The 26,334-nt window shown below is 35.2% G+C and overlaps 1 protein-coding gene across 2 annotated transcripts in view; it reads right to left on the reverse strand.

Moving 5' to 3' along the window:
• ZNRF2 (zinc and ring finger 2) overlaps positions 1 to 26,334 on the reverse strand; it is a 101,616-nt gene that overhangs the window by 14,633 nt on the left and 60,649 nt on the right. Inside the window, exon 3 of one of the 2 annotated variants that reach the window (XM_055590499.1) lies at positions 22,426 to 24,140. The exons of the other annotated variant lie outside the window; for it this stretch is intronic. Within the exon in view, the coding sequence (XP_055446474.1) occupies positions 24,112 to 24,140 (29 nt within the window). The 3' untranslated portion in view covers positions 22,426 to 24,111. Of the gene's footprint in view, positions 1 to 22,425; positions 24,141 to 26,334 lie in introns of those variants that run through there. 2 annotated transcript variants of the gene reach the window in all.

The following is a 26,334-nucleotide window of genomic DNA, read 5'->3' on the forward strand; positions in this document are numbered from 1 at the left end:
GTGAAAAGTAAGGGAGAAAGGGAAAGACATAACCAACTGAATTCAGAGTTTTGGACAATAGCAAGGAGAGATAAGAAGGCCTTCTTACATGAACTATGCAAAGAAATAGAAGAAAATAATAGAATGGGAAAGACTAGAGACCTCAAGAAAACTGGCGATAACAAGGGAACATTTCATGCAATGGACAGAAATGGCAAGGACCTAACAGATGCAGGGACCTAAGAGATTAAGAAGAGGTGGCAAGAATACAAAGAACTATACAAAAAAGGTCTTAATGACCTGAATAACTACAATGGTGTGGTCACTCACATAGAGCTGGACATACTGGAGTGTGACATCAAGTCAGCCTTTAGGAAGCACTACTACAAACAAATTTAGTGGAGGTGACAGAATTCCAGTTGAGCTATTTAAAATCCTAAAAGATGATGCTGTGAAAGTGCTGCATTCAATATGTCAGCAAATTTGGAAAACTCAGCAGTGGCTACAGGGCTGGAAAAGTGTCAGTTTACATTCCAAGGCTGAAGAATGTTCAAACTATCATGCAATTTAGCTCATTTCATACGCAAGCAAGGTTATGCTCAAAATCCTTCAAGCTAGGCTTCAGCAGTATGTGAACCGGGAACTTCCAGATATTCAGCAGTTCCAGAAAAACATTTACTTCTGCTTCATTGATTACACTAAAGCTTTTGACTGTGTGGATCACAAAAACTGCACAAAATTCTTAAAGACGGGAATACCAGTCCACCTTACCTGTCTCCGGAGAAATCTGTGTAGGTCAAGAACCGTGATGGAACAACTCACTGGTTCAAAATTGGAAAAGGACTATGTCAAGGCTGTATCCTGTCACCCTGTCTATTTTAACATATGCAGAGTACATCATACAAGATGCCAGGCTGGATAAAGCACAAGCTGGAATCAAGACTGTGGGAAAAATATCAACAACCTCAGATATGCAGATGATATCACTCTAATGGCAGACAGTGAAGAGGAAATAAAGAGCCTCTTGAGGGTGAAAGAGAAGAGTGAAAAAGCGGGCTTAAAACTCAACATTAAAAGAACTAAAAAAATGGCATCTGTTCCCATCACTTCATGGCAAATAAAAGGGGAAAAAGCAGAAGCAGTGACAGATTTTATTTTCTTGGGCTCTAAAATCACTGCGGATGGTGACTGCAGCCATGAAAATAAAAGACGTTTGCTCTTTGGAAGAAAAGTGAAAGTGTTAGTTGCTCAGTCTTGTCTGACTCTTTTGCAACCCCATGGACTGTATGTAGCCCGCCAGGCTTCTCTGTCCATGGGATTCTCCAGGCAAGAATACTGGAGTGGGTTGCCATTTCCTTCTCCAGGAAATCTTCCCAACTCAGGGATTGAAGCCGGGCCTCCTGCATTGCAGGCAGATTCTTTACCATCTGAGCCATCAGGGAAGCCCAAAGGTATGACAAAACTAGACAGTGTATTAAAGAGTAGAGACATCACTTTGCTGACTAAGGTCCATATAATCAAAGCTATGGCTTTTCCAGTAGTCATGCACAGATGTGACGGCTGCACCATAAAGAAGGCTGAGCGCTGAAGAATTGAGGCTTCTGAACTGTGGTGCTGGAGAAGACTCTTGAGAGTCCCTTGGACTTCAAGGAGATCAAACCAGTCAATCCTAAAGGAAATCAGTCCTGAATATTCACTGGAAGGACTGACACTGAAGCTCCAATACTTCAGCCACGTGACATGAAGAGTTGACTCACTGGAAAAGACCCTGATGCTGGGAAAGACTGAAGGCAAAAGGAGAAAGGGGCGGCAGAGGATGAGATGGTTGGATGGCATCACTGACTCAATGGACATGAATGTGAGCAAACTCTGGGAGATAGCAGAGGACAGAGAAGCCTGGTATGCTACAGTTCATGGGGTTTCTAAGAGTTGCCCATAACGTGGCGACTGAACAAGAGTCTTCTCAAGTTTCCTTCTTGAGCCTGGAAGTCCTAACCACTACCCTGTCCTCAACTGCAACCCCAATTCTTTGCTCCTCCTCTTGATCTCTATTTTTCCTTTATTGTTCTGAATAGCTTCCCAGAAACAGAGAACCAGTTTATACAGCACCCAGTTAATGTTAACTGCTATATCAGAACTCACAAAAGTCATGCCAGTGGCTCAGACAACATCACAAACCTATATGTTAAGTCAGCCTGCACCATAGAAATTACCTCACTCTCAAGAAACCCAACATCAACCACAGTTGTCCAATTCAGCTTTAGCTAGCCTACCTTGTCCTAGAAAACAGGACCTCCTAGTTTTATAAGGAAACTCCCATCTTTCTAGCCAATCATGTCCTGTTTCTGCAGTGCCTCTTTTAAGACCCCATAAAAGTCACTCTTACCCTGAATTCCCTGAGGAGGTGCTTGCTAGGCATTGTAGACCCCGGTCTACAGACTGTTTTCCCTTGAGTAAAAGGACATCAAACTTGTTACTAAGTTTTTTAGTTTTGCCATTTGATATGAAGATGATAGCAACGAAAACAAAGAGAAAAAGATCTGAAGGAAATACTAGAAGATCACTGTACAATTGTATAATTCCAAATGAATGTATATTCTCACCACTTAGATTTTTTTTTCCACCACAGGGATAACCACATCATAAAATGAATCTATGTCTCACAACTAACTTCAAAAAATTAACCATTTATTTTTATTAAGCCTAAGACACTATATAAAATGCACCATGGGTTTTATATTTCACTGAGTAAAAAATGTTCCCACTAAACTGTGATATAAATCAATTTTAAGATATACCTTTTTCAGAACTTTACAATTTATTTTTTAAAAGTATGTCTTAGATTTGATGGACTAGGGTGTAAAATTTTCTACCTTCTAGAATACATTAACAACACATCTAGATTTACGTATAAATGAACCAAAAACTCCATTAACATAAATTAGACCAGCTTTTGAAAAATAAACTGTATTGCCACATTTTTTCCATCTAAATCTCTGTAACATATTCTCAGCACCAAATAAAAGTAAGTAGAAATCCACTAGCTGCAAGCTTCCAAATTCACTGTTCACACAAATATAAATGTCTTACAATACTTTTATGCGGACCTATGACTACCAACTCTCATTAATTGCAATAGGTATTAAAAATCTTTGAGTTGGGAAAAGTTTAGTCTTGAAAGGCCTTGGCTATCCTGCTTACAAGAAAATTTATTTACAGTACAACAAAGACAAAGCCAATATTTATATCATTAACAGAATAATATATATTTTAAGAATATGATGATATGCTTTGCAGTTACTAAGTTAAAAAAATCTTTTTACTTTAATCTAGAATGACATATTAACATCAGTCATTTTAATCACAAGGTCTCTAAGCCCAAGTAATAAAAAATATGCAGAACTGTATTCTCTATGTTAAGAAAGGTACTCCTGTACATACAAGAACATTCCAAACACATTAATTTCAATGCAGAAGCAGCCCAATATCCAATGTAAATGGCTTCTAATGAAATGATACCTGCTCAGAAAATTAAAAGCTGTTAACATACTACAGCCACTGCTCAACTGCATTTTGATAAGTCACTCTGAGTTCACTCTCACTGCAAAACCTCACAGTTACTGCCTCAAGTAACAAATACTTAATTTTCAAATTTGAAAGACTTATTTCCAATAGAATCTGTCTTTAAATATTTGAAGGCATTTTTTATTTTTGAAAATTCACTATGCAACATCTGGAGGTTTTCCACAGTATTCCCTCTCCTACCCCATTATGACATTCTATTTTCATTAAAGGGCTTCCCTGGTGTCTCACAGGTTAAAGCATCTGCCTATAATGCGGGAGACCTGGGTTTGATCCCTGGGTTGGGAAGATCCCCTGGAGAAAGATATGGCAACCCACTCCAGTATTCCTTGCCTGGAGAATCCCATGGACGGAGAAGCCTGGTGGGCTACAGTCCACAGGGTCGCAGAGAGTTGGACACGACCCAGCGACTTCACTTCATTAAAAGAGAATTTTCATTAAAAGAGAAGTTTTCAGCTTAGCAATGAGACACATGCAGAGTTAACTAGAGCCTAGAAATACTACTAAATCCAGGAGACTGAAGTGCCTTTAAGAAAGCTGGGAAAAGATTATTAAAAGTCTTTAACCAGTCAACTGAAAACAGTCATGAAAAAACCATCTCAAAAAATAAGGAATCAATGTTTTAGGACTAGAATATCTTAAGGGCAGATGACTAACCAACCAAAATTAAAATGAGAAAAGCAGAGAAGGGAACACAGACTTAACTACCATGGTTTGCTTGTGTAATCCCCCTCTCCACAGCACTGATCAGGGGAGAGATACTCAAGATTGTGAACAAGAAACTAAATTTATGTTGCTTTTTCAAAAGTGTTGTCAATGTCCAACCTAACATCTAGAGGCAGTGTACTGCTTTACAGTCAAATTCTTTGATTTATTCACATGGTCTGTGCATTAATTTAGAGATACTGATACAGAGATAGAGATACTGATACTGGAAAAGAAGAATTAAACTGGGAAGGCAGCAATGATTTTATCAAGAAGTGGGCACCAAAATTACTTGGGTTTGTATTCTGTCTCAACACAGAAAGAAAAAAAAAAAAGGATTATATATACCTGGGCCCCATCCCTAGAGTTCTGAAATGTACAACTGCTTCAGAAAAACAACTGCTATCAAGGAAACACCATGTTGAAGTAGAAAGAACGTTAAGACTTAAAGTTGCAAATAATATGAATTTCCATTCTCACTATTAGGTACATAACCTCCAAAATGTTGGTCAACCTTGAGTTTCCTTTTGGGTATCCAAAATATTACAGAGATGAGTCTTTAAAGAATCTTACATAAAACTTTTAAGTTATAAAAACACTATATAAAATATTATCAGAAAAAACTTAATGGACTTCTCCAAAAACAAAGTTGGTCATTTTTCTTTTTCTCCCCATTCTGGTATCCTAGTTGTTTCAATTTTATAAAATGTCGTAAATAATCCCATGGCCAACAGAAACTTCTAACAGATACTCTAGACCTAGTCATTTCTAGAGACCTTTTATAACTCCATGCTGGGGACAACTCCATACAAACAATATTGCCTAATTAATTTTTAAATGTCTTGGCTTCATTATATATTTGAAAGTACTATAAATGTCTACTTTATTACATGCTTTTAGACATATTTAAGTCTTTTATTAATCCTATTAGGTAATTAAAATTACCTCCATTTTACAGATGAGGCTCAAATAAATTAATTTACCAGAAGTTACTAAACTAGTAAGTCCTGGGGTCAGGATTCAAATTTAGGCTATTGGCCTTTTTACAACTTCATCAATTTTGGTACAAGAAACAATTTCACTTTAAGAGTATAAATACAGAAGCAAACTATGTTAGACAACTTTAGGTTAGAAGTACTATGGCTACCTATTTAGATTAGAGGAAGCATGCTCAAGACTGATATTATGCTTTATCTTCTGGAGTTAATAAACTGCCATAAAAACTGTTATCAGAAATGAGCTTACACTTTACTATTTACTTTCTTTACAGAATAGAAAACCAGCTCTGTCCAATATAACTTTCTATGATGACAAAAATAGTCTTTTATCTATGTTGTCCAAAACAGTAGCTACTAGCCACATATGGCCTGAAAATAGCACTTTAAATGTGGCCAGTACAAAATATGAAACCTATACATTTCAATATAGTAGACAAGGAACATACATTTATAAACTAAAATTTTCTTTAAATTGTTATTTTACTTATAGCCTCAAGCTCTTAATTTGCATTGCCCAAAGAAATTATTTAAAATTCAAGCAGCCAAATATGCAAAATTAAAATATGTAGCAAGTACAAGCACATATCCATATAGTTATTGCAGATCAAGACAACATGAAAAAAAGCACACAGCCAAAATCCTTTGGGGGAGGGGGAGAAAAAACAACAAATAAGACCAAATTTGTTAGAGCCAGCCAAAAAAACTCCATGCGAAAAAGTTATAATCATCACAACTTTATTTTCAGATCAAGCATCCAAAAGTATATGATCTTTTCAGCAAAATACAATGCCAAGCACTATTATGGATCAGGCATTTTACCTGAAGACTTATTTTTTGTTCTTGAACCCTCAATGATAGCAGTAGAAAACAAAAGCAGCTGAAATGTGAAATAATCCCTAGAAAAATCAAGAATTAAAAAAATTCACAACATTAGTAAGAAGCAATTACTCAAAGAATGAAAAACTGGGGCTCACAGGGTTTATTAATAAGTACTTTCAGATATAAAGTTATATCTAATGGATTTTGAAGACGTTAACATTAACATTCTAGATTATAGATCCATGAGCTGTTACTGTACTCAAATACCATAAAGGGAATTAGAAATTATATTTAACAAAGGGAAACAGTCATTTTCAGTGTAAAATTAATATATCAATAAAAACATGGGAGTAACCTTCACTAAACTGTCTAAAACTCAAAATTTGTGGTCAGGGTCAACTTTTATCCTTTTTAGAAATTTATTTTTCTGGTTCAAGGAGCAATTGCTGGCTTCCTCTGCCTACATGCCATTGACATAAATGTCAATGCTTTCTTTAAATATAACTGAGAAATAACTAAACACCTAGTCGCTTTTCATTTGCATTGTTAGAAACTTACTTTAAAATCAAGACTATTCTTCAAGAGACAGAATCTGCAACTCTTCTGATGACTTGGAAAAATGTATACTCTTGGGATTTTCTGGAAATTGACATTTGGATCCTTGTCCAAGCAAATATAAGCAAAATAAAACAGAACCCTAACTATATACTCTAAAAAGTGAAATAGACAAAAACAACAGTAACTAAATACTTATAAATTCAGTTTTCTTGGGCATTTTTGTTTCTAACTTGCCTAGGAAAAAGCTCAGGATTAAGTATTCTATAAAACCACATACCTAATAAGCTATAAGAAGTTTTACAAGTCATCTAAGAAATTTCTAAATTACCAAATTACTTCCCAATCTTCATATCAAATTAAGATGACTTTCCTTTACTCTCTCCCTATCACAAATCGCTGATTTGCTAACTCTAAATAAATGTTTACTTAAATGAGTTGTCCACATTAATACCCTGGTTTCTCTTCAGATCACATAAATGAGTTGTCCACATTAAAAAAGGAAAAAAAAAAAAAAAAACCACAGAAAAGAAAAAAACTGCTGAATATATAAAAACAGAATAAAATACACTTTGAACTAAAGTTTCAAGTTCATTTTTGCTTTGCATCAATGCAAAGAAAAAACCATCAGTCCTAAAAAAAAAAACAAAAAAGCTGATTTTCAGACTTCATTTATGATTGTATACTTTCAAATTATATTAATGTATTCAATTATAAAGTAGTCTTTAATGGCAATAACAGAAGTCAAACAATCTGGGTAATATAATGTAGCAAATTTTAAAAATGTTATAGACAGTTCTAGATTCAAATCCCAACTCTGCAATGGATCTAGGAATAATAGGGATAACAATACCTACTTCACAGGGCAGTGATAGGAATTAAATAAAATAAAATTCCAACTCTGCAACAGATCTAGGTACATAATGGGGATAACAGTACCTACTTCATAGGGCAATGGTAAGAATTTAAAAATACCTGTTAAATGTCTAGAATTGTACCTAGCAAGGAACAGGTATGTTCTGAATACTAGCTATAGGACTACTGAGAAGGGACTCTTCCTCTGAGCTTGTTATCTTCAATTGAAAGAAATGATGAAGGCTGCTAGACGGGTCTCTTAAGAGTATTATGGAGATCTAATGAGAACGCAAATGGAAGACCTGAACTTTGGACAACACACAAAATTCTTTGAGCTTCGTTTTCTTCAAATAAATTGAAAGTTTTAATAGTTATATCTCACACACTCTTTAATATTGATCATTAAAAATCGAAGAGCTAATATAAAAATGCTTAACTCTAAATGTTGGCTAAATTAAAATTCCATCTACTATCATATTGAAACTGAAAAATGTCAACTCAAATGGCATATAACAAAACATATTATGTCAGAACTATTATCAGATTTATGAAGTAGGAATACATCTATCATTTTGTTAGAATGAATTTGAGAATGAGTGTTACGGTGTGTATGTGTATGTACTGCTTTTATTAACTGAGGCTGGAGTGTGATGCTCCTTCCCTTCTGCTTCCTCCTGAGTCTATGAGGAGGAAGGAATTAGAAGGTGGAGTCTTAACCACTAGACTGCCAGGGAAGTTCCTTGGTTTTTTTGTTTTCATTTATTTTTCATTGGCCCAACATTTTTGATAACAAACAAACAAAAATAGAGTCTTTGAGCCAGAGGTGGCCAATACTTTGCCATCTCTGTATTCAAGAAACAATACATTCCATGAGGAAGGGAAGCTTGTAGATTCTGCTTACTCCAGCAGGTAGCATGGTGTTTTGCAGTTACTGCTTGAAAAATATTTTCTGAACAGCTAAGAAAACAGAAGATCTCAGAAGACTAAAGAAAGCACTAAGCAACAAATGAACCAACGGAGACAGAAAACACCACAGTCAGAGGGCTGGAGTTTCGGTGACTTGGGCACGTAGTTTGCAGTCTGGTGACTCAGCTGAGCTCAGACTTTTTTTAAGTGTACTGACTTCTTTATCCAAGTGGTTCCTATCCGCCAATCAACCAGAAAGCACTAATAAATGCAGAGTTTGCCAATAAATAATAATAAGTTGATTAAAATTATGGGTAAAGAGTTATAAGTATTATGTATACACAGGAGAGATATTTTATATGTCCATTCCACCAAGATAATAAAGCAAAGTGTGAAACTCACATGTACCTGGAGAAAAAGGAAGGTGAGAACCAGTATTTCTCACAACAACAGTCATGCAATAACAACTCAGAGTTCTTTCCTGATCCCCTTACACTTTGCTACTAAATGACTAAATACTGCGACTAAATTACTTAAGGAAAAAAAACACCCTGTGAGAAAAACCCTGGAGAAACTAAATCTAGATTCATCTGAAAATTCATGTAATGACACCTCATGAAAATCAAGAAAGGGCAAATGTAAAATGCTTTCTTCAAAAAATTGTTTTTAAGGAGAGGGGAAACACACTGATTCTGAAAGAGGTTTATTTCTTTCTGCTCAAATTTCACCAATCCTTCAGCTGCCCAAGGCAACTTCAGTACCTGAGCGAACCCCATTAGAACAAGGGGAGAAGGCTGCTCTGGTGGTGAGAGTACTACTCACAGAAAGAACCTACTGAGCTGGGCTGAGGCTAGAACTCTCTCTGCACCCAAGAACAAGGAAACAGTTCTAAACAAAACTCTACAGCTTTCACAGTTTTAAACAAAAAGGGCTAGTGTGCACCAAGCTTATGACCACAAGGTTCACAGGCGGAAAGTATCTTGCTTTCTATCCTCTTCTATTTGAGAAACAAGTAAGTGTGATCTATATGTGTGCTAACATTACACAACAGAGAAAAGTCATAAACTAAGCACACAACAACAATGTGAATGAAGGTGAACCAAGCTAAAAAACTGAAATAGACACTTACCATAAAGTCAGAACAAACGAATGAATGGAAGTAAGGGAGATGGTGACTCTACAAGTAGAAATTCCTAGAAGGATTAATACTTCAGAGGAAGGGAAAAGGAAGGTCAACGCAGAAAACCAAGTCAGTAATCTGGAATAAATATCATGTAAATAAAAAACAAAAATCATTAACAAAGACATAAGAGAGGATAAATCCAGGAGCTCTTGTATTGAAATTATAGGAATCACAGGAAGAGAAAAAGGAACAGAGAAAGAAATAATAATCAAAGAAATACTAGAAGAAAATAATCCCCAAGCTGACTAAAGATCTGCATTTCTAGACTGAAAAGTCTTCTAAAGTCTCAATTAGAGATGGGAGCACAGTGAAAAAACACTTAGATAGATGCATCCTGGGAACAAAAAGAGAAGTTTCAACCTTCAAAAAAAAAGAAATTAATCTGTAAGCTTCCAAATGGAAAGAACAGGCAAATTAAGATGAAAGGAAAATGAGACCCAGCAAGACCTCACATCTGTAATACTGGGAATAAAAGAATACTACAATTTTACAGACTTAAAGGGGAAAAAAATTAAAATATCCTATATTTAGCTAAGATAATAATCATATGTGAAACCAAACAAGAAACACCTGCAAACCCAACAGCTCATTAAGTATATCATCCACGAAAGACTAAGGAAATTATTGAAACTGCAACATAACAAAGGGTTTTTGAAACAGAAGCAAGATCCTGCCAGTGCAAACTTAATATGTAATATAGGATGTAAAGTCAAAATTATTTCATAATACCCAAGAGTTGGAGATAGAGGGGAAGGTGAGTAGGAGACAGGAAAGTGAGCAAGAATAATGTATTAGGTAGATGAGCACAAAGAAAACTCCTAATTTTGATAGAATAAAACAGAAGTATATGTTTAACTATATATATATTAAAGTTAGGTAACCAACAAAGAATCAAAGATTTATAGTGAAAGTTCTGAATTAATTTGGAAGAAAGGGAAGGAACTCGACCAATCCAGAGAAGACAAGGAAGAACCACCAGCTATAATGTAAACGTATGTGTGCTGAATGGTAAATCATATAATATTTATCTAGCTTCAAAAAAATCAACTTATTTACCATGAATTAAAAAAAAAAACAGGGAAAGATAGGGAAACAACTGTCCTAGAACACATGTCAAGATATAACAGTTGAGGAGTGAAGATGAAAAAGAGGGAACAACCTACTACAAAATGAAGTTGAAACTAGAAAAAAATGGAGCACAAGAAAAAAATGACATTCCTGATATCACAGGACCACAAGGGGACAAAAGTGAGAATAAACTGGAAATGAAAAGAGCTTTAATCATTACCTATGGAAGACATAAAAAGGAGATTCCATCACATACCTATAGTAAAAAATAAAATTCAAGAAAACATCACAGAAACAAAACTAGATCTAGATCTATATACTTAAGGGCATACTGAATCCTAGAAAGAACTAATCATGAAAAATCAATGCTATTTAATATATACGCTACTGTATTTTTGTCATAAAAAGTGGAATTCTTTAGGCACCTTGGTAAAAAGAATGTCAACTCTAAAAAAGAGGTGAAATCAGGTTGGTCTTAGATTTCTCCAGAGTAGCAACTTACACTATAAGGCTGGAAGAATGTTTATAATATCCTCAAGTAAAGGAAGCATAACCCAAAGATTTTATATCTAGTTGAACTGTTACTTAAAAACAACACAGATAAGCAATGTTAAACAAGAAGTCTAGAGAACTGTTTCCCATGACTCTTCTCAAAGGATTTATATGAGGATAAACCTCAACTAATCAAGACAGGCCTGGAAAAGCTTAAGCAAAAGGACTGGCACTGAGAAGTGAATCTACTTAACTACAAGATTAAAACAAATGTGGGAATTATGATATACAAATTATATACCTAAAAATTAAAAGTTAATTATTGTCTAATAATTGGGTACAAAAAAGTATCATTTGAAGTTGACAAGGCAAATAACAGAAGTATAAATATATTTATTAGTTTAAAGATTAAGATAAAGAGATAATTAAAATTGGGATATGGAGGTAAGAAAGGAGAAAGGAAATATATTTAATTTCATCATTGCTCATAAAAAGAAATTAAGTGTCTAAAAATATCTAAAAAATACTATACAATTATATTTATGAAAGTACTCTCTAAAAAAAGAAAAATGGTTCTTCCTAAAAGAAGAAGCATATGAAACAAAGAAAAACTGGCCATTTGGTGAAACATTTTTAAAGAGCCAGAAAAACAAAGTATATAAAATTATAATGCCAGAACTAAAACTAGCCTATTAATACATATAAATGAAATAAACCAACACAATAAAAGGAAAGCTTAGATCCTGACTGAAATTAACCCTGCACTGTAAACAAGAAGCATATCCAAAACAAAAAGACAAAAGTTGAAAGTAACAGGACAAGAAAACATTTACCAGGCAAATACAAACGAAAAGAAATAAAGAATTACAATCTTAACATCAGACAAGGTTGGATGTAAGGAGAGAAGCGTGAAAAGAGACAAAGGACCATTATAGCACTAAAAGGTGAAATGGCACAGTTATTCTAGTTAGGAATAAGAGACACAGCACTAGCATTCACAAAGCATAAAGCGCAGACAAAACAGACAGAAATAGAAATACTAGCAGCAGAGGACTTCAACTCACTTCAGTCCATGACAAACAGAGGAAGAAAAAGATGGATGTAAAAGATCTTTCGAATACAAATACAAAACACTTCCCCCAAATGACTACATATTAAACAACAAAAAGAAAATCTTAATAAACTAAAAGAAACAGTAAAGATAATATCCTCTGATCACAATATAGTAAAACTAGAAAACAAGTAACAAAACTACAGGGAAAAAGCCCTTAACATGGGAATTTTAAAATACTCAGTAACTTTTGATCCAAGAGGGTATTCACCCAAAACATAGAATATTTGAACAAATTTTTTAAAAGTAACAACTTCTTCAATATCTCATATACTAGCAAATATACTCCAGCATTAAAATAAAGTACTAGAAGTATTATCAGAAATATTAATGTATAAGAAATATTGATCTTTACAGCAGTGGACTTTACTTTTACCACCAGACACATCCACAACTGAGTATCACTTCCACTTTGGCCCAGGCTCTTTATTCTTTTCTGGAGGTGTTTCTCTACTTTTTCCCAATAACATATTGGACACCTACTGACCTGGGGGACTCATCTTCCAGTGTCAAATCTTTTTGCCTTTTCGTACTGTTTATGGGGTTCTTGAGGCAAGAATACTGAAGTGGTTTGCCATTCCCTACTCCAGGGGACCACATTTTGTCAGAACTCTCCACCATGATCCATCCATCCTGGGTGGCCCTGCATGGTATGGCTCATAGTTTCACTGAATTACACAAGACTGTGATCCATGTGATCATTTTGGCGAGCTTTCTGTGACTGTGCATAGGAACCTGGAATGTTACGTCCGTGAATCAAGGTAAATTGGATGTGGTCAAGCAGGGAATGGAAAGAGTTAACATCAACACTTCAGGAATCCGTGAACTAAAATGGACAGGAATAGGCAAATTTAATTCAGATGACCATTGTATCTACTATTGTGGGCAAAAATCATATGGAAGAAATGGAGTAGCTCTGATAGTTAAAAAAAAAAAAAGAGAGAGAGAGTACAAAATACAGTACTTGAGTGAAATCTCAAAAACAACAGAATGATCTCAGCTCATTTCCAAAACAAACTTTTCAACATCACAGTAATCCAAGTCTATGCCCCAACCACTAATGCCGAAAAAGGTGAAGGAGAACAGTTCTATGAAGACCTACAAGAACTTTTAGAACTAACACCAAAAAAGAAGATGTCTTTTTTCATCATAGTGGATTGGAATGCAAAAGTAGGAAGTCAAGAGATACCTGGAGTTAACAGGCAAGTTTGGCCTTGAAGTACCAAATGAAGACGAGCAAAGTCTAACAGTTTTGCCAAGCAAATGCACTAGTCATAGCAAACACCCTCTTCTAACAATACAAGAGACAGCTCTAAACATGGACATCAGATGGTCAATATGGAAATTAGACTGATGGAGAAGCTCCATACAGTCAGCAAAAACAAAACCAGGAGCTGACTGTGGCTCAGATCATGAGCTCCTTATTGCCAAATTCAGACTCAAATTGAAGAAAGTAAGGAAAACCACTAGGCCATTCAGGTATGACCTAAACCTAATCCCTTATAATTATACAGTGAAGGTGACAAGTAGATTCAAGGGATCAGGTCTGAGTGCCTGAAGAACTATGGATGAAAGTTCATAATACTGTACAGGAGGCAGTGACCAAAACTATCCTTAAGAAAAAGAAACACAGGAAGGCAAAGTGGTTGTCTGAGGAAGCTTTACAAATAATTGAGAAAAGAATATGAGAGAAAGGGAATGGAGAAATGGGAAGATATACCAAACTGAATGCAGTTTCAGACAACAGTAAAGAGAGATAAGAAGCCTTCTTAAGTGAACAATGCAAAGAAATAGAGAAAAATAATAGAATTGGAAAGACTAAAGAAAACTGGAGATGCCAAGGGAACATTTCATGCAAAGATAGGCACAATAAAGGACAGAAATGGCAAGGACCTAACAGAAGCAGAAGATATGAAGAGGTAGAAAGAATACACAGAAGAACCATACAAAAAAGTTAAGATTTTTATAGTTTACCCACACCCAGATAATCACAATGGAGTGGTCCCTCACCTTGAGTCAGATATCCTGGAGTGTGAAGTCAAGTGGGCCTTAGGGAGCATTACTACAAACAAAGCTAGTAGAAGTGACGAAATTCCAGCTGAGCTAATTCAAGTCCTAAAAGATTATGCTGTTAAAGTGCTGCACTCAATATGCCAGCAAATTTGGAAAACCCAACAGTGGCCACAGGACTGGAAAAGGTCAGTTCTCATTCCAATCCCAAAGAAAGGCAACGCCAAAGAATGTTCCAACTACCATACAATAAAGCTCATTTCACATGCTAGCAAGGTTATGTTCAAAATCCTTCAAGCTAGGTTTCAGCATTATGTGAACCAAGAACTTCCTAATGAACAAGTTGGATTTACAAAAGGCAGAGGAACCAGAGATCAAATTGTCAACATCTGTTGTATCACAGAAAAAGCAAGGGAATGCCAAAAAAACATCAATCTCTGTTTCACTATGTTAAAGCCTTTGACTGTGTGGATCACAACAAACTGTGGAAAATTCTTCAAGAGATGGGAATACTGGACCACATTTTTACCTGCCTCCTGAGAAACCTGTATGCAGGTCAAGAAGCATCAGTTAGAATCAGACATGAACAACAGAATGGTTCAAAATTAGGAAAGGAGTATGTCAAGGTTGTATACTATCACCCTGCATATTTAACTTATATGCAGAGTACATCATGAGAAATCCTGGGCTGGATGAAGTACAAACTGGAATCAAGATTACCAGGAGAAATATCAATAACCTCAGATATACAGATGATACCATTCTAATGGCAGAAAGTGAGGAGGAACTAAAGAGCCTCTTGATGAAGGTGAAAGAGGAGAGGGGAAAAGCTAGCTTAAAATGCAACATTCAAAAAAAGAAGATCATGGCATCCAGCCTCATCACTTCATGGCACGTAGGTGGGGAAAAGTGGAAACAGTGACAGATTTTATTTTCTAGGGCTCCAAAATCACTGTCAAGGGTGTACTTCAGCCATGAAATTAAGAGAGGCCTACTCCTTGGAAAAAAAAAAAAAAACTATGATAAACCTAGACAGCATATTACAAAGCAGAGACATTACTTTGCTGACAAAAGGTACATATAGTCAAAGCTATGGTTTTTCCAGTAGTCATGTACAGATGTGAGAGTTGGACCATAAGGAAGACAGAGCACCGAAGAATTGATGTTTTAAACTGTGGTGTTGGAGAAGACTCTTGAGAGACCCTTGGACAGCAAGAAGTTCAAACCAGTCAATCCTAAAAGAAATCAACCCTGAATATTCACTGGAAGGACGGATATTGAACCTGTAATACTATGGCCACCTGATGCGAAGAGCCACCTCACTGGAAAAGACCCTGATTCTGGAAAGACTGAAGGCAGGAGGAGAAGGGGGCTACAGAGGATGAGATGGTTGGATGGCATCACCGACTCAATGGACATGAATTTAAGCAAACTCCTGGAAACACTGAAGGACAGAGAAGCCTGGTGTGCTGTAGTTCATGGGGTCACAAAGAGTTGGACATGACTCTGACTGAACAATAAAAACAAGGTAAAAATCTAAGACCCTGCATGGTTTCTGGTAAGCCTAAGTCAAATAACATTAGAGAAAGCAGAACAGAGAGAAGTATGCTTTATAACATAAAAAGATTCAATGGAAAAGGAAAATAAGCCATAATATTTGTGTAAACAACATATTATGAAATACATAAAGCCAGAAAAAGATTGCTGCAGGCAACTATCACCAAAAGGAACTTATAACATTGTAAGAAAAAAATTAATCAAACTATGGCCACAGAGGGGGCACTAATAAACTCTTTCCAAATTTGTCAAACTATGTAAACCAAACATAGGCAAGAATACAGAGTATTTCAATAATACAACCAAACTCAGTTTACTGGAAGTATATGCATATATGTTTTAAAAAGAATAATATAAGTAAATTTTTTATTCTACAGAGAACATATATGCTTCTCTTATATTCATGATTTACAGAGATCAATGATGTATGTGGTCACATAGTTATTAAAAACATAGTTATGGGCAGCATTCTCTAATAACAAGATCAGAATGACTTCCCATCACACTCCTCCTGTCATAAAAAAATTTATCTTCAAACTAAAGAAGCATTTTCTTTTTTTTTTTTTTTTTTTTTTAATTTTATTTTATTTTTAAACTTTACATAACTGTATTAGATTTGCCAAATATCAAAATGAATCCGCCACAGGTTTACATGTGTTCCCCATCCTGAACCCTCCTCCCTCCTCCCTCCCCATTCCATCCCTCTGGGTCGTCCCAGTGCACCAGCCCCAAGCATCCAGTATCGTGCATCGAACCTGGACTGGCAACTCATTTCATACATGATATTTTACATGTTTCAATGCCATTCTCCCAAATCTTCCCACCCTCTCCCTCTCCCACAGAGTCCATAAGACTGTTCTATACATCAGTGTCTCTTTTGCTGTCTCGTACACAGGGTTATTGTTACCATCTTTCTAAATTCCATATATATGCGTTAGTATACTGTATTGGTGTTTTTCTTTCTGGCTTACTTCACTCTGTATAATAGGCTCCAGTTTCATCCACCTCATTAGAACTGATTCAAATGTATTCTTTTTAATGGCTGAATAATACTCCATTGTGTATATGTACCACAGCTTTCTTATCCATTCATCTGCTGATGGACATCTAGGTTGCTTCCATGTCCTGGCTATTATAAACACTGCTGCGATGAACATTGGGGTACACGTGTCTCTTTCCCTTCTGGTTTTCTCAGTGTGTATGCCCAGCAGTGGGATTGCTGGATCATAAGGCATGTCTATTTCCAGTTTTTTAAGGAATCTCCACACTGTTCTCCATAGTGGCTGTACTAGTTTGCATTCCCACCAACAGTGTAAGAGGGTTCCCTTTTCTCCACACCCTCTCCAGCATTTATTACTTGTAGACTTTTGGATTGCAGCCATTCTGACTGGTGTGAAATGGTACCTCATAGTGGTTTTGATTTGCATTTCTCTGATAATGAGTGATGTTGAGCATCTTTTCATGTGTTTGTTAGCCATCTGTATGTCTTCTTTGGAGAAATGTCTATTTAGTTCTTTGGCCCATTTTTTGATTGGGTCATTTATTTTTCTGGAGTTGAGCTGTAGGAGTTGCTTGTATATTCTCGAGATTAGTTGTTTGTCAGTTGCTTCATTTGCTATTATCTTCTCCCATTCTGAAGGCTGTCTTTTCACCTTGCTAATAGTTTCCTTTGATGTGCAGAAGCTTTTAAGGTTAATTAGGTCCCATTTGTTTATTTTTGCTTTTATTTCCAATATTCTGGGAGGTGGGTCATAGAGGATCCTGCTGTGATGTATGTCAGAGAGTGTTTTGCCTATGTTCTCCTCTAGGAGTTTTATAGTTTCTGGTCTTACGTTTAGATCTTTAATCCATTTTGAGTTTATTTTTGTGTATGGTGTTAGAAAGTGTTCTAGTTTCATTCTTTTACAAGTGGTTGACCAGAGTTCCCAGCACCACTTGTTAAAGAGATTGTCTTTAATCCATTGTATATTCTTGCCTCCTTTGTCGAAGATAAGGTGTCCATATGTGCGTGGATTTATCTCTGGGCTTTCTATTTTGTTCCATTGATCTATATTTCTGTCTTTGTGCCAGTACCATACTGTCTTGATAACTGTGGCTTTGTAGTAGAGCCTGAAGTCAGGTAGGTTGATTCCTCCAGTTCCATTCTTCTTTCTCAAGATCGCTTTGGCTATTCGAGGTTTTTTGTTTTTCCATACAAATTGTGAAATTATTTGTTCTAGCTCTGTGAAGAATGCTGTTGGTAGCTTGATAGGGATTGCATTGAATCTATAGATTGCTTTGGGTAGTATACTCATTTTCACTACATTGATTCTTCCAATCCATGAACATGGTATATTTCTCCATCTGTTAGTGTCCTCTTTGATTTCTTTCACCAGTGTTTTATAGTTTTCTATATATAGGTCTTTAGATTCTTTAGGTAGATATATTCCTAAGTATTTTATTCTTTCCGTTGCAATGGTGAATGGAATTGTTTCCTTAATTTCTCTTTCTGTTTTCTCATTATTAGTGTATAGGAATGCAAGGGATTTCTGTGTGTTGATTTTATATCCTGCAACTTTACTATAGTCATTGATTAGTTCTAGTAATTTTCTGGTGGAGTCTTTAGGGTTTTCTATGTAGAGGATCATGTCATCTGCAAACAGTGAGAGCTTTACTTCTTCTTTTCCAATTTGGATTCCTTTTATTTCTTTTTCTGCTCTGATTGCTGTGGCCAAAACTTCCAAAACTATGTTGAATAGTAATGGTGAAAGTGGGCACCCTTGTCTTGTTCCTGACTTTAGAGGAAATGCTTTCAATTTTTCACCATTGAGGATAATGTTTGCTGTGGGTTTGTCATATATAGCTTTGATTATGTTGAGGTATGTTCCTTCTATTCCTGCTTTCTGGAGAGTTTTTATCATAAATGGATGTTGAATTTTGTCAAAGGCTTTCTCTGCATCTATTGAGATAATCATATGGTTTTTATTTTTCAATTTGTTAATGTGGTGTATTACATTGATTGATTTGCGGATATTGAAGAATCCTTGCATCCCTGGGATAAAGCCCACTTGGTCATGGTGTATGATCTTTTTAATGTGTTGTTGGATTCTGATTGCTAGAATTTTGTTAAGGATTTTTGCATCTATGTTCATCAGTGATATTGGCCTGTAGTTTTCTTTTTTTGTGGGATCTTTGTCAGGTTTTGGTATTAGGGTGATGGTGGCCTCATAGAATGAGTTTGGAAGTTTACCATCCTCTGCAATTTTCTGGAAGAGTTTGAGCAGGATAGGTGTTAGCTCTTCTCTAAATTTTTGGTAGAATTCAGCTGTGAAGCCGTCTGGACCTGGGCTTTTGTTTGCTGGAAGATTTTTTATTACAGTTTCAATTTCCGTGCTTGTGATGGGTCTGTTAAGATTTTCTATTTCTTCCTGATCGAGTTTTGGAAAGTTGTACTTTTCTAAGAATTTGTCCATTTCTTCCTCGTTGTCCATTTTATTGGCATATAATCGTTGATAGTAGTCTCTTATGATCCTTTGTATTTCTGTGTTGTCTGTTGTGATCTCTCCATTTTCATTTCTAATTTTATTGATTTGATTTTTCTCCCTTTGTTTCTTGATGAGTCTGGCTAATGGTTTGTCAATTTTATTTATCCTTTCAAAGAACCAGCTTTTGGTTTTGTTGATTTTTGCTATGGTCTCTTTTGTTTCTTTTGCATTTATTTCTGCTCTAATTTTTAAGATTTCTTTCCTTCTACTAACCCTGGGGTTCTTCATTTCTTCCTTTTCTAGTTGCTTTAGGTGTAGAGTTAGGTTATTTATTTGACTTTTTTCTTGTTTCTTGAGGTGTGCCTGTATTGCTATGAACTTTCCCCTTAGGACTGCTTTTACCGTGTCCCACAGGTTTTGGGTTGTTGTGTTTTCATTTTCATTCGTTTCTATGCAAATTTTGATTTCTTTTTTGATTTCTTCTGTGATTTGTTGGTTATTCAGCAGCGTGTTGTTCAGCCTCCATATGTTGGATTTTTTAATAGTTTTTCTCCTGTAATTGAGATCTAATCTTACTGCATTGTGGTCAGAAAAGATGCTTGGAATGATTTCTATTTTTTTGAATTTACCAAGGCTAGCTTTATGGCCCAGGATGTGATCTATCCTGGAGAAGGTTCCATGTGCGCTTGAGAAGAAGGTGAAATTCATTGTTTTGGGATGAAATGTCCTATAGATATCAATTAGGTCTAACTGGTCTATTGTATCGTTTAAAGTTTGTGTTTCCTTGTTAATTTTCTGTTTAGTTGATCTATCCATAGGTGTGAGTGGGGTATTAAAGTCTCCCACTATTATTGTGTTATTGTTAATTTCTTCTTTCATACTTGTTAGCATTTGCTTACATACTGCGGTGCTCCCGTGTTGGGTGCATATATATTTATAATTGTTATATCTTCTTCTTGGATTGATCCTTTGATCATTATGTAGTGACCATCTTTGTCTCTTTTCACAGTCTTTGTTTTAAAGTCTATTTTATCTGATATGAGTATTGCTACTCCTGCTTTCTTTTGGTCCCTATTCGCATGGAAAATCTTTTTCCAGCCCTTCACTTTCAGTCTGTATGTGTCCCCTGTTTTGAGGTGGGTCTCTTGTAGACAACATATGCAGGGGTCTTGTTTTTGTATCCATTCAGCCAGTCTTTGTCTTTTGGTTGGGGCATTCAACCCATTTACGTTTAAGGTAATTACTGATAAGTATGACCCCGTTGCCATTTACTTTATTGTTTTGGGTTCGAATTTATACACCATTTTTGTGTTTCCTGTCTAGAGAATATCCTTTAGTATTTGTTGGAGAGCTGGTTTGGTGGTGCAGAATTCTCTCAGCTTTTGCTTGTCTGAAAAGCTTTTGATTTCTCCTTCATACTTGAATGAGATCCTTGCTGGGTACAATAATCTGGGCTGTAGGTTATTTTCTTTCATCATTTTAAGTATGTCTTGCCATTCCCTCCTGGCTTGGAGAGTTTCTATTGAAAGATCAGCTGTTATCCTTATGGGAATTCCCTTGTGTGTTATTTGTTGTTTTTCCCTTGCTGCTTTTAATATTTGTTCTTTGTGTTTGATCTTTGTTAATTTGATTACTATGTGTCTTGGGGTGTTTCGCCTTGGGTTTATCCTGTTTGGGACTCTCTGGGTTTCTTGGACTTGGGTGATTATTTCCTTCCCCATTTTAGGGAAGTTTTCAGCTATTATCTCCTCCAGTATTTTCTCATGGTCTTTCTTTTTGTCTTCTTCTTCTGGGACCCCTATGATTCGAATGTTGTAGCGTTTAATATTGTCCTGGAGGTCTCTGAGATTGTCCTCATTTCTTTTAATTCGTTTTTCTTTTATCCTCTCTGATTCATTTATTTCTACCATTCTATCTTCTAATTCACTAATCCTATCTTCTGCCTCTGTTATTCTACTATTTGTTGCCTCCAGAGTGTTTTAATTTCACTTATTGCATTATTCATTATATATTGACTCTTTTTTATTTCTTCTAAGTCCTTGTTAAACCTTTCTTGCATCTTCTCAATCCTTGCCTCCAGGCTATTTATCTGTGATTCCATTTTAATTTCAAGATTTTGGATCAATTTCACTATCATTATTCGGAATTCTTTATCAGGTAGATTCCCTATCTCTTCCTCTTTTGTTTGGTTTGGTGGGCATTTATCCTGTTCCTTTATCTGCTGGCTATTCCTCTGTCTCTTCATCTTGTTTGAATTGCTGAGTTTGGGGTGTCCTTTCTGTATTCTGGCAGTTTGTGGAGTTCTCTTTATTGTGGCGTTTCCTCGCTGTGTGTGGGTTTGTACAGGTGGCTTGTCAAGGTTTCCTGGTTAGGGAAGCTTGTGTTGATGTTCTGGTGGATGGAGCTGTATTTCTTCTCTCTCCTTTTGAAGAGTTGGGCTGCTTTTCTGGGTGCCTGATGTCCTCTGCCGGCATTCAGAAGTTGTTTTGTGGAATTTACTCGACGTTTAAATGCTCTTTTGATGAATTTGTGGGGGAGAAAGTGTTCTCCCCGTCCTACTCCTCCGCCATCTTGGCTCCTCCCTCTAAAGAAGCATTTTCTTCTCAGATACATATTAAAACCTCAGATACAACTGAAGCCTCTTGTAAGAAAAATACTTCTATTTCTAAAATACTTTTATTAAAATTAAAAAACTGAAAAGAAAGTAGCTTTATCCAGTTCATAGACCTTATTATTAGCTTTATTTACAATTCTAAAGAAGCTTTTTTGAAAATACAAACTAAATATAAGCTCTTTCAAATAGCCTAAGGTTCAAAAGTACAAAAATATACAACATTAGAATGAAAAGGCCAATATAACAAAAAATAAAAATTATAATATTTGTAAGAAAATATTATATGCAATGCAATGCTGTGGCAATTAATTAGGAAATTCAGAAGAAAAATATTTTCTAACAAAATACAAATTCCCATAATTGACTAAGGACATTGAAGAACATGAATATACTAATAATTAGGGAAGTTATAAGGACTGTCAAAGATTTAAAAAGGGGGAAGCTATATGGTTTTGCAGTCAAATTATATATGATATGAAAATAATAGTCCTTCAGGGTTTTTCAAATTATTCCAGAGCAAAGATGGAAAGCTTTCCCACTCATTTTATTAGCATAATCTTTAGTTAGCACAAACTTGGTAACATTGCTTTATAAGAATAATCTATGATCAAACAGTTAAATCCAGTTAATATTAGAAATCAACACAATTCAATTGAAACATTATAAAATCTACCAATGTAATTTATCAACAAATAAAGGAACAAAGCATTTAATAAAATTAGGCTGTTTTTTGCCTTAAGTAAAAGAGAATGAAATGAGAATGACATATATACAATGAAGATGATTAACCGTAACTCTTAGCCAGCATCTATGAAACACTAAAGACACATAAGACAGGCATGTCCCCTGGCACCATTATTATCAGCATCATTTTTAAGCTTCAAACTAATGCAGGAATACAAAGAAACAACAAATGTGCATAAATGCTTGAAAATAGTATCTTCATTTGCAGATATGTCATAAATCTAGAAAACCCAAAGACTTGCCTAAAACCTAGCTTCTCTTTATAACCAGCAAAAACAATTTGATATTCAAATAGTAAGCAAATCTGATCCACAACAGTAGCAAAACTATAAAATACTAAGCAAAAATTTAGCAAGTTTAACACTGAAGTATAGGTTCTCAGTGAATCAAATGTAGAGACAAAGCATGTCCCTTAATAGGTAAACTGACAATCTTAAAAAATACAGCACTGAGGAAGACAGTGAACTTTTCCTTAGTAAGATTTAATAAGGTATAAAACATGTCGAGTCCAGTTCAGTCTTATGTTAATGAATAATGAATAATAATGAATAAGAGGCTGTTCTATAGTCACTCATCTGTATTCTGTATATAACAAACATAAAATGTCTGAAACTAGAAAGTAAGACTTCACAATAGGAGTCCTTCACTATGAAAATGTCACAATATGAAACCTAACAAAATTAACTCATGTTTTCCCTAAGGAAGAGAAAATTACAAAGTTTTTTGTTGCTGGGGCTTACAATAGTAGCTCTCATCCACCTAAAAACCCCTTTCATCCACTACTATAATGATAATAATAAACTAAGATTAGGTATTTCAAATTATATATGTGCCATTATACATTTTAGTGTGTCTTGGGAATACTTAAAATCAGAGAGCACATATGGACCATTAAAAACTTTTGGAAAAATATTATTTTAAATAACCACAAATGAGAATGTTAAAAATCTTAAAAAAAATTTTTTTAAAGAAATGTATGGTCTGTCTCTTAGAATTAATATTCAGGTTAAACTTCTACTTTTCTGTATTAATTTACTGATTGATTGGTGGAACCAGATATAATTATTCTTTACATTGAGTTATAATCCAATACCATGCTACAGGGCCTCCCTGGTGGATCAGTCGATGAAGAATCCACCTGCAATGCAGAAAACCCAACTTCGATCCCTGGGTGGGGAAGATTCCCTGGAGAAGGAAATGGCAACCCACTCCAGGATTATTGCCTGGAAAAATCCATGGACACAGGAGCCTGAAGGGCTACAGTCCAAGCGGTCACAAGAGGCAGACACGACTTAATGATGAAACCACCATCTCCTTGCTGTAATAATTCTGTTGCTCGAATTGTTTACGGGGAGCTCATTCAGGTTTGCTCCTCCTGTGTCCTTCATCTTTCCTGATTTTGGAGCACTTCCTTGCATTCAAATAATACAGTATCTCCAGGTTTTTCTTTTGCTGCTCCAGTCCTGGAATCAGCCATTTCTCCAAGGAATCCTGTTTTCTTTTTACATGAGAATGGTATTTAGAAACCAAAATTTGGGTACTGGGTGTCAAAGATTTTTAAGCTGTAAAAATATCTCTCACACCAAAAAGCATTACAAGGAAAGGTCTAAGAAATGAATACCAAGAAGTACAGTTTAAAGGGATTAAGATAAAAAGAATCCTAAGTAACAATAACCTATGAGGTACTGAGAGGTCAAGAAGCCTGGAGATCCCAAAGTCTGTCTAGCAAAAAATGGAAGAAATCAAGCAAATCACAAATATCATAAATATTTAGATACCAAAGGAGTGAGACTAGAATATTTTTATTGTTTTGTTACCTTAAAATATTCAATGACCTTAACCCCTTACTCATTTTGGAAAAATCCTAAAAAAAAAAATTCACAATTTTCACATTTTGCAAAGATCAACAACGTTGACAGCAGCTAGGTACTTTTACAGCCATTTTACTCCAATTTGAGTCCTCCAGTGCCAATCCTCAAGTCGCCCATGGCTCCTCTTTCCCCATTTCTAGCAATCACTGAACTCAATTAATTCTTTCTTCATCTCTTTCTCTACGTAACAATCATCTGACCATTTCCTACATGAAATACCATACCATTCTTCCAACTGGTCTTTAAATAAATTATTTTCCTTACAAATATTTTTGCACATGAATACAAATAATTACACGTAATTTATTTAAAAACTTCATTCTTCAGCCCTAATTTATCTTTTCACCTACAATTTTCTTATCATTCTGTTGCCCCAAACTATACCTACCTAGTTGTTATTTACAAGTACATCCTCCATTTCTCTCCAAATCTTATTAATATCAGACCAATGTATATATATATAAAATAATTTTGAAATGGCAAAACTGTTGATAGACATGAGCTGATTCGTATCTTTGCTCCAATATAGAAGAAACATAAAAATGAGACAAATTTAGAAATGCATTGTATAAATTTGCATTGAAATTTGTTTAAAATGAGTTTGCCAATACTACATTCTAACCAAAGAACTGTGACCATAGGAAAAACCTTGCCCTCTGAGGACAGCTCTATAGGTTTACTTGGTTTTCTTGCACTCCAAGAAAAGTCTTTTCATTGTCTCTGTTTTGTTTCTTCAGATTTCTTATGATTCAGGAAAGCTTACCTTGAATGCTGGATTAATTTTTTAAAAATCAATGTTATAAAAGTGATATGATAAGAACACACAAAAAGGCAAGACAATGATTTATAAAATCATGAAACAAAATAAGATCTATAAGTAAAAACAAAATCTATAAATAAAAAAAGATGTAATTTTTCTTCTCAAATTTTACTGAAAAAATCAGAAACAGAAATATGAAACCTACTTTATGCTTTAGAGATCTACAGAACTTCCTTCTCACTGAAATATGCATTTTAATTTCAACTTCTATTCTACATATCTTCTTTTATAATAGGCCCTAAGAAAAAAAGGTAACAGAAACACACATCCATTTATAATTAGTTATTTACAATATTTTATTTCTGTACTGAATATGAAAGGATTTCTGCTTCTTCAAAGAGTAAGCAAACTGCCTATCATCAGCTTTAGACCTCAGATTTCAGCTGTGCAGGCCACCATATTCCTTATAGAAAGCAGAAAAAGTATTTCTTTCCTTGAATTGCAGTTGTAAATTTATCACATCAGGTGAGAACAGGTAGTGCTCTAATTATCCCCTTGCTTCTCCATATATTATAGGAACTACTATTGCTATGCAAGACTTTTAGACATCTAATTTGGAATTAAGTTACTATGAGCTTTTAAAATATCAAAAGAAATTCAGACTTGTCAGCACATTAAATATGGTATCCACTATATCTTTACCTCTTAAAGTCAAAGGTAATATTTATAACAACAGGTCTTGTTTCCTTAACACTCACTACAAAACCTACAAAGAAGTATGTATGATTTTCGCAGTAACTCTGTGAAGACAGGCGCTACTTCCAGTCCTAAGTTTACAGGAGAGAAAATCAAAACCAAGATTTCACACTGGAATTAAGTAATAAAACAGAGATCTGAACTCAGCAAGCTGAACTTAAAGATTACAGTTTGTACTAAGTATCGTTGTTCTTTACAACACTTTAATTGCAAACTGGTACTGCTTTTGAGCAGCTATATGCTAAAAGAAGGGCAATAAAACTGAATTTAGTGCCACATAAAATAGGTATACAATTTTGGTAACT

This window comes from Bubalus kerabau, chromosome 8 (genome assembly GCF_029407905.1).
Source record: "Bubalus kerabau isolate K-KA32 ecotype Philippines breed swamp buffalo chromosome 8, PCC_UOA_SB_1v2, whole genome shotgun sequence".
NCBI lineage: Eukaryota > Metazoa > Chordata > Mammalia > Artiodactyla > Bovidae > Bubalus > Bubalus kerabau.